Genomic DNA, 10,586 nt, shown 5'->3' on the forward strand with positions numbered 1-10,586 from the left:
TTGCTTAAAGACGTCTTTGATTAATTAATTATTTTAAAACCTAGTGAAATACTAACTAAAAAAAATAAACTTATAAAATTTCGTATAAGTAATATGCAAATCCAAAAATAATTGATAAATAAAATCATATTGAATTCAAGTCGTTAAAACACAAAATATATGAGAAGAAAACGAAATAAAAAGAGCATAATATTAAAAAATGTATGGATTAGAGATGATTTATACTAATATAGCCAAACAAAAATATTTAAATTGTTTGAGAATGTTTTTACAAAATATTTTTTTCCTTGAAAGTATTAATCTAGTTGCATTGTCCTTTTAGCTTGAGTTTCTTCCTTTTTGAAAATTTTTCATATGCAAGTGAACTCTTTAAGCAATTTATGTCACTTCTTCATCCTGTCATTCATAATGTCATGAAATGGTATAAATAATCATCGTTAATCTATTAGTTATTATAAAGCTAGCAAACAAAATATAATTTGAGATATACACCCTTAAACCAATAAGTTAAAGTGCAGATAATCATCATATAGATAATCATCATTTTAAAAGTTTTTTATTTAATAATAATAATAGTTATTATTATTATTACTTAAACAAACTGACTTATTAAACTTAATAAGTTTTTTTTTATAGTTTGAGTTTGAATTTTTTATCTAAAAAAACTTTTTAAAATGTTTGAACTTGTCTTTTATAATAAACAAGTCAAGCCAAGTTAAATTTTAAATAAACCGAGTTAAAAATTCTTGACAAACTGTTCGACTCATTTTGATTCACAGACTCAAAGAAGCTGGTGCAGCACACGCACAATTTTACTGGCAATAGGAGCAAGATGGAGGAAGTTGCAGTGAAGTTTCCACTTGTCTAATGCATACTTCCAAAATCTAAAGCAATATTCTGGCTAAGGTAAGTTGTACACTGCAACGTATTCTGGCTAAGATTGTACGTTGCAGGATGATTTGTCTTCGTTTGATTTATGAACCTCATGGAAAGTTAAAGAAAAATAAAGTTTCACTTGGAAATACACATCTAATCAATGCCGTAGAGAATTATCACGGGAATCATGAGATTCTTGAAATACTGATATAATTTTGTTTACACAAAATTGTAAAATTGATCTCCTATTTTATCTTTAATTTTGAATTTGGTCTCCCTATAATTTAATTTATAAATTTGGTCTCCCAGTTTTATAAATCCTTGCAAAATTGGTTCTGGAAGTCCGATTTAGACATTAACAATTAACTTCAGACGTTGACTGTCGCGTGTAATGAAATTTGGCTGAATTTTTAAAGGAATTTATAAAATTGAAGGACCAAATATGTGAATTAAATTATAAGGGGACCAAAATCGAAATTGGAGTAAAACTGGGAGACCAAAAATGTAATTTTACCTTTAAAAAAAATGAAGTATTTACAGGAAACCACTCAGACGTTGACACGTGACAGTCAACGTTTAAGGTTAACGGTCAACGTCTAAATCGGACTTCCATGACCAATTTTATAAGAATTTATAAAAATGGGAAACTATATTTGTGAATTAAATTACACGGGAACTAAATCAAAAATTGAAAATAAACTGGGAGATCAAAAATACAATTTTAACTTTTGTTTATCAACAAGATATGGTACAATCTATAATGAATGAATAGCACACCAGGTAAACAAATTTGAGTTATTAATTTCGCAGTCACGAATAGAGAGATAGATGAATGTTTCATTGTATTCACTTATTTGACTTGAAATTTTTTTTCAGACTGTTTTTTTCTCTTTCTTTCACAAACACTTGTAAATTAAGCTCTAGAAGTTAATTTTATTTTTTTTTCAAAATTTGAAATTAAAGTTACAAATATTAAAAAAATAAATTTTATAAAATTTCAACATTCTTTCGTTTTCTCCCCTCTCATTAAAAAATGTAATACTGGGGGTAGGAAAATGTCTTTTTCATACGTATTACTTGAAATTCAACCTATCTTAATAAATAATTCAAGTATTCAACCTCTCGTTTAGCATAACTTTATTAATAATATAACTTTTTTTGCTGTACAAAAAAGAAAACCTCTCGTTTGGCATGTTTTCTATTTATCACGCACGCGCACACACACAAACTGCTTTAGTTTTCCATTCCGTATATTGCAAGTTGCAACAAAAAGGGAAAGTTGTCAATTTTGTCTTTTCTAAGGCAAATATTCATATTAAATTAATGGTGGCTACTATTATTTTAGCTTTTTCTACATTAATTATTACTTTCCAAATAATCTCACCTATTTTAGATTACGGTGAGTTCAGTCTCATGGTAAGTCCTACGTGATACATCACATGGACTTTAAATTTGATTTTCAAAAATGAAAAAGTTGATATGACAACGCTAAATTAATTGATGAGTTAATTCAATTAAGCATTAAAATAACCTCATGCTAATAATATGTTTAGAATAGCTCCATTTTGGCGATCAGTTTCTAAAGTGTCCTAATTTGACGATCGATCATTGTATAACATTTTATATGTTCGGTAAACTGAACCATATTGAATTGCTTATTATTTATATGTTTGTTTCTTAAGATGATTTTTATTCGAAAATCAAATCAAATCGTGTAACAAACATCCCTAACCCATTTTTATCACGGGTCCTTCAATTCTTTCAAATTAATTATACAATTGATTTTATTAATTATTGTCTTTAGGATAAAAAATAATAAATATTAACTAAATTCTTTATTCCAAATCACAATAAAAAAATATATTACTAATATTAAATGTTATATATATATATATATATATATATATATATTACTTTTTATTCTTTAATAATAAAAGTTAACAAAATCATTATATAATATAAATTATTCATTATTTATTATAATAACAATACATGAACATTCTCTCACTCTAAATATCTTATTATTATTTATCACATTTTTCTTTCTATCACATCATATTATGATATCTCATTATTATTTGTCATTTTTCTCTCTTTCTATCATATCATATTATCTATCATGCAATAACTTTTTTTTATCTTATATCTCTTTCTCTCATTAACTTTGTCACGCAATAACTTTTTTTATCTTATATCTCTTTTTCTCACTAACTTTTACTATCTTATATCTCTTTCTCTTACTAAATGTTAAAATAGATTTGTGGTGTCCACAAATCATTTTGTATAAATTAACTTATTTCCTAAGTGAGAGTTTTGTGGATAACATAGGCTTGAACATTGATCTACATCCATTCAAGTAAAAAATATATCTCAAAAGCACTGTGAGAAGGGGTGAGAGATAAGGAGCCAACAACTTTAATCGAATCTATTTTTTATTTACAAGACTCTAAATTAAAACTTTACTTAAGGAGATCGAGTTCAATATATCACTCGGATCAACAACTTGATGAAAATTGAGCTTTAAATAATATGAATAAGAATCAATATATCTATTTTAAATAATTTAATGATCATTGAATAGATTGAGAAAAAAAATTAATGAATAGTTAATCCTTTAAAAATTACAATCCAATACATCCAACTCATTTACTTAAAAAAAATAGATCGATTGAATTTAAATGCATATATGGACTAGTGGCTACTCAAATAATAATAATAATAATAATAATAGGGGAATTAATAGGTTTTGTGTGGGGAGTAATGACTTGATGGGTTGATTGTTATTTATAGCAAATGTGATTGGTGTTGGGCAGATGGGATTTCGTGAACATGGGAACATTCGTTAGCCATATTTTTTTATTTTTTTATGATTATTCGTTAGCCATATATGCAATCTTATGTAATGCTGGTTTGGGGGCAGCGTCTCAAACACATCTTGTGTTGAAGGCTCGTCACAACGTTGTGGTAAATTTTCTTTTTTCCTTTTAAAAAAAATTATAAATACATTTAATCTCTTAAATAGTATAGCATGGGAGATGAAGGAGTCATGTACGTATTAATCTCTCAAGGGTAACAGATAGCTAGTATTTTCATTTAGTATTTAGATGAAAAAATATTTTTTTTAAGAGAATTCAGATGAAAATATATAGAGAATCTTCTTCGTTAAATTGCTGCTTCGCAACAATTGTTTAAAGAAAATATCATATATATTACTTATTCAAAACTATGAAAACAACACATTATTTAATTTAGCTTTACTTATATTGAAGATTTTGTTCCCTGCATGACCACACACTCAAAAGTGGAATAACTGTCCAGAATGTGAAATTAAAACCACTTAAGTAACATTTGACAAGAGACACGAGTCTTGGGTGTAGGAATCACTTGGACTTCTCCTTATTAATAACCACTTTTTACGCCATTGGACGTACAACTTAACCTATAACATCTTCAACTCCAACCTATATGGCCTCATTCCACTTCTCTGGTCTACATAAGTTAGAGACTTAGAATATTCTCATATGCTAGTCATTAGTATGTTAGTTCACTAACTTGAACCTCGAAATCTCCGCAACATTAATGTGCATGTATGTGAAATTTATGTAGTAGCAAAAATCCTACTGTATGTGATGTTGTCAGTATATGTGTCTTGGTAACATTTTTTTTCCTAAGAAGTTCTTTGTAACATTACTCGTACTCTTGACTTTTCCTAATCATATAAAAAAAAAATTGGTTCAAGGACATGCATTGTCACATCAAATAAAACACGAACGTGGAACCTTCTTAATAAATAGAGCTGCAGGCTCTATGGTGGTAACTGTTCGTGTAGTATACGTTATCAATGAGTACAATAATGCGTATATTTGCGATGGTTCCAAAAACGGCTAGGGCACCTTCCACGAAGGAGAACATCTCAATAACTCAGTGAAAATGATCGCAATTATTTCAATGGAAGCTGCTATAAGCTCCACAACAGAAACATTCACATCAAATTAATGACACTGCCACGTGTCATCATTTTCTCACAGGCTTTAATTCAGAGGAGGTACTTAAACAGTTAAACTTGAACAGTTGACATACAAAATTATTGGACATAAAGATAACCATATATAGAATTTGTGGGTGTTAATTATGTAAATAATATATTTGATTATACAGATATCATTTTACTATTTAATATATTACCTTTTCCCCTGTTTACGTACTCACTTTATAAAAATAGCTATTTCTATTTATTTAGTTGTTAGAAAGTGTAAGATCATATTAATTATATCTTCTTTAATTACATTACTCAATAATTCTTAAATATAATGAATTAAAATTAAACACGGATAAGAATAAAATAAAATAAATTTAAAAGTAAAAAAATAACTATATCATTAATATAGAGTTTAATTTTCATATATTATTAGTGTGAGAAAATGTATATTGCCAATAAATTAGAGCAATAATGTATTTTTTTAAATTAACTATTATAAAAATTAAAACAAACTTGTTATGCACAATAATTTATAATTAGATAATAATATACAAAACTTGATAATCTATAATCAAATAGTAGTGTAAAAACTTTATTGCATTATCAATTTAGATCATATTTAATAAACTTCTTGATAAATATTTATGTACAAAGAAAATAACAACAAAAAATAAATTGAATTTATCTCATAAATTAAAACCAACCTATATAGTTGATATTTCAACAATCAGAAAATTTTAATGAAAAAAATATCTCTAAATATTAAATTGCATAAGATAATTTTAATTTATCAGAAAAACTAAACTTATTTCATTTTTTTATTTTTTTTTATAAATACTTATAAAAATTTTAACATCAAATTTTCTAATTAAATTAATTTATAATGTTTTACTTCTTAGAAAGGAACATAGAGTATCCTAATAAACCTTAGAATTAAAAAAATAACAAATAAATTTCAGAAATTGAAATCTAATTATAATATTAGTTCTTGTCATTAATTTTGTTATCTATAACGGGATATAAAATGGAATATGAAATTTTAGTGTACATAATTTAGTATCCATTTTTCCACCTGTAACAACAATATCCATAAATTACTAATTTTCTCTCTCATTATTTTATCTCAATAATTATTGTTACAAATCACCCATTAATAATAGTAAGTTTTCTCCTTTTTTAACTATTTCTTTTTTCATTTGCATGGTTTAAATTTAAAATTTTATTTTAAAAAAATCGATTTTAGTCTCATTTACACTAATAGAGACTATTGGTTCATGCCGGAGACTATAATAATAATAATAATAATAATAATAATAATAATATAGTAATTTTAATCTGATATATTCATTTAATATTTTTCAAATTTTGAAAGCTATTACAACAAAATTCAACAATTTTAGGAGACTGAAATAGTACTATAGCTAGTGTACTCAGAAAAACATATACTACTGCATATACATGTATAGGTAATATTAAAAGTCCCATATATATATATATAAAATATTTGTTTGGCTGTTTGTGAATAATTCAGCATATATAAACAGAGGCCCAGCTTCTATGACAAGCTACCATTATCATCTCTCTGCACACAGTGTCTCTAACAACCACCACCTCTCTTCCTGAGAGAAATATTCGGCGACTAAAACACAGAGTTAGTTTAATTCAACTGCCCTAACTCCTGAGAGAGAGATGGAGCAGGACTACCTCTTGGACTTTGAGGACTACTTCCCTTCGATGATTGCACGCATGGGAGCGGAAGGGTTCATTGGAGAGCTCTGCAACGGGTTCCGCTTGCTCATGGACGTGAATAAGGGCCTCATCACCTTCGAGAGCCTCAAGCTCAACTGCTACCTGCTCGGCCTCGACGTCATGGACGACGAGCTCGCCTGCATGCTCATGGAGGGCGATTTGGACGGCGATGGCGCTCTAAGCCAAATGGAGTTTTGCATTCTCATGTTTAGGCTCAGCTCTTGCTTGTGCACTCCTCACGGTGGTGGTGGTGGTGATGGTGGTAGTGGTGGTAGTGGTGGGGATCCCATGTTGATGAATGTAATGTAAAAATACTATTACTATTACTCTCTTCTTCTTCTTTTTTTGTTGTAAAATAGTTGCATTTAAGATTTGAACGATCTCATGCATATTATCTCAAACCCCCCCTGCTAGTAGGCTGACCCTGCTGATTCTCATCCTTCTCCTCCTCTCCGTTTTAATTTCTCTTACTCAATTGCATAGCATTTTCCTTAATTGGGCTTAGAGAATTCTTCAATTTCAGAGAAGAATTAATGATGCTGTTGTGACTTTTGTCATTTGTAATTCAAATAAAAAAATGTCCTTCTGTAATTTCTCTCTCTTTGTTAATTTCAATGTAATGATGTGAATGATTGCCTCATTTGTGTGCATGATTGATTATTCAGTACAACTAATACTATATGAGTTACGATACATAAATTTTTCTTTATTTTAAAGTGTTGACTAGCCCTTCACATGCTATAAGTTTTGTTAGATAGCAAATTGTGTGTGCTGACAAACATTTTTATAATAACAAATGCCAAGCACTGTTTCCCAAGATAACGTGTGAGAAAGCTATTGTTGGAGAAACGTCATTTTAAGCTTTCGTTCACTTCTCGTTGCCGTTTGCAGAAGTGCCAAACAGAGTAATTGAAGGGAAGCGACGCAGGCTCCCGCACATGGATTCGATCAGTTACTGATCCATACGTGCCATTTTAGAATCAAATTTAGGTTTAATTCAAGATACGGGAATCCTTAACTTTTTTTTAAAAAATCTATATAATTGAGGGAATTTTGCTGTGATTACAATTAGCTTAATTTTTTTAATAATAAGATATATAATCATTTGATACTTTTTATTTTTTTATGGTGAAAAAAAACTTAATTGAAAAGAAAGACCTAAAGATAATTAGTCAAATTTTTCAATAACAATTAGTAATTATTAAAGTTGGTAAATACCTCTTACTAAAAACATAGTTATTAAAAAAATGTGTTAGCAAATTTAAAATATTTTGTGTAATATGATTAACAATAAAGGAGAATTACTTGCCTAACTTATCCGGGGATTTCTTCGCAAAGGGTGTAAAGATTATGGATGAAAATTTCGTTTATTATACTGGCTAATTCTTATTGTGTTAATCTATCTTATTAGAAAAACGTTAAAACTATGACTTATAAAAACACTTGAGATGGTTTTTGTTAAGATAAAAAAAAAACAAGCTAAAATAATGTTTTATTTTCGTTCAATATCTTTTAATTTTAAATTTTATGTTTAACAAACTTACAAAAAAAATTCATTTTTTCAGCTGTGCTCCTACTAACAATTGTTAAAATAGAAACTAGTGCATGTTAAATAAGAATATTTTATTCCATTTGATTAGTATGAACGATGAAAAAAAGAGCAACCTAAGGGCGTACAAAAACAACCCCTAAGGCATCCGCTAACAATGCAAAATACTTTATTGATCTTAATACCTAAAAGATTTATTACAATTAATGAAATATTTTATTCTTAATATATATATAAATATTTACATTTTTTTTCTAAAAAAAGAATATTTACATTTATTAGATGCTTGTTAATCTGTACAGCATGTATTAAATTTGAACATTAGTAGATATGCAAACAAAACCAGTCATTAATACTGAACATTATAGATATGAAACGAAAGTTGAAAGTAAGATTCAACATTTAAAATACTCTCTATTCCTTTAATTATTTAGTCTCATTATAATTCTGGTCTTGAATTATTTTTCACAAATAAGAAAATAATAAATAAATGAAGAAGAATAATAATTTACAAAATTAATTATCTTAATTATTATTTTTTATTATTTTGTGTAGCTCATATTATTAATAATACTAGAAATATAAGTGAAAAAATTAATATTATATTAAAAACTAAAATCATAATTAATTTAAAACATATTTTTTTTCTTACACAACAAATATTATGAAAACGGGGAGAATAATACTTTTTTCAGTTTTAAATCCATTCTTTGATTTTTGTAAAAGAAATTTTCTCTCTACTCACGTAGCACTACGATTCGTGAACCGTCCCTATTTTAAAAAACAAACAAAATACTTTTTTTTTGTTACATGTTTTATATTTTATGCAACATACTTTGGTTACAAACAAACAAAATAACTTTTGCACTCTTCGTTTTTTATTTTATACAATATATCATGCATGTTATTATATATGAATGATGAATTGTAAAGTTTTTTGAGTAATGTAACATCATGTTTTACATACCGTTTTAACTTTTAAATGAATTAATTAGTTTTAAATTCACACACGTGGTAGGAAAAGTTTGCTAGACTGAACTTTTACTATCACCTTTTGGCGGAAACATTTTTTATTCTTTTGGGATTGCATGGAATTTTTTCCATTTAAAAAGAGAGATAAATCCATGTGTAAAACCTTAAAAGCAAGTCCTGGAAAAGAAAATTAAATATAAAAAACAAAACTATTTAACATATATATATATATATATATATATATATATTGAAAGGCCAAATTATAAATAAGGATTGTAAACACAAAGTAGTGTCAACAATTACACAGTTTGATCGATATAATCTGTGTATCCTCAATGGACATAAAACCCCACTTACATATACATCTTGCATAATAACTCAACTTCATATGTTATGAGTTTCCCACCAAAGTTTCAGCCTGTGTAATAAAAACTCCCGCAAGTTTATCTGTTTTTGCTACTACGTACGTACTCTCCATCTGCAACATGATGAACTTCTCCTACCTGAATTGATGGCATCTATTCATCTAAATTGCAGCAGCTACATTATGCAAAACGCATAAGCTTCCAGTACCCCTCCTAACACTATATAACAAGCCACACTGAGCCAGACCTCTGCTGTTACACGCATGCATATGCCTTGTTCCACGATTCGTTGATTCCAACTGTGATACAGTGCTAGCTTCTTGGTATCTGTTATGAACTATGAAACACGGACACCGGACACGATACAAACACGGACACGTGGACACCTGTAATGTCCCAAATATAGAATGTATTACGGGTGTTATGTCGGTGTCAGACACTGACACGGACGCGAGTCGGATATCGGATACGGCAAGGGACTGAAGTGTCCGTGCTTCATAGATCATGAAACACTTGAAGGTTTGCTTTCAAAGACAAATATTTGCAACCCATGTGATACTCTCCTGCCATATTCAGTTCCCTTTACATGCATGTGATACCATTTTAATTGCATGAGATGCAATGACCGACTCCATTGACCATTCATACAGTGACAATTTGAATTCCTTCCATCTTAGATTTCAACCAGGACCAAGAGGAAAAATTTACAGAATCAATATCCAAAAGATTATTTTAATTTATTTCTTTGGGTCCATAAGGACCACACTACTGCCAGCTAGACTGTCTATTTTTATTTTATTTTTTATCTAGAACATATCTATGATTTATTATTCATTAGAGGTATTCTTATTTGATTCAAATAAGAATTATTGTTAATGATAAAATTCTCACATTTTAAGACTCAAACTTCAGAAATTTGTTTAAACTAAAAAAATTCATGTGAGTTAATTCACGAGTTCAATAGTTTTCTTCTTTTTTTTCCTCTAATGACTCTGCATACACAATGCTGCCTGAAAATACAGCTTGTTATGTGTGTTTACGCTCTTAATATATTAATATTAAATAAAAGGCTTAAATATAAATTTAACTTAAATAA

At 28.2% G+C, this 10,586-nt stretch overlaps 1 protein-coding gene across 1 annotated transcript; it reads left to right on the forward strand.

Annotated features, from left to right (window-relative positions):
- Positions 1-6,405: 6,405 nt before the first annotated feature.
- LOC100776185 (calcium-binding protein KRP1) lies at positions 6,406-7,195 on the forward strand. Its single transcript, XM_003540386.5, has one exon. The coding sequence runs from the start codon at positions 6,545-6,547 to the stop codon at positions 6,911-6,913; it is 369 nt and encodes a 122-aa protein (XP_003540434.1). The 5' UTR covers positions 6,406-6,544; the 3' UTR covers positions 6,914-7,195.
- The last annotated feature ends 3,391 nt before the right edge of the window (positions 7,196-10,586 follow it).

The sequence above is a fragment of the Glycine max genome, chromosome 12 (genome assembly GCF_000004515.6).
Source record: "Glycine max cultivar Williams 82 chromosome 12, Glycine_max_v4.0, whole genome shotgun sequence".
NCBI lineage: Eukaryota > Viridiplantae > Streptophyta > Magnoliopsida > Fabales > Fabaceae > Glycine > Glycine max.

Coding starts and splice junctions, on each gene's coding strand:
- LOC100776185 (XM_003540386.5), top strand. CDS start 6,545: ATGGAGCAGGACTACCTCTTGGACTTTGAGGACTACTTCCCTTCGATG.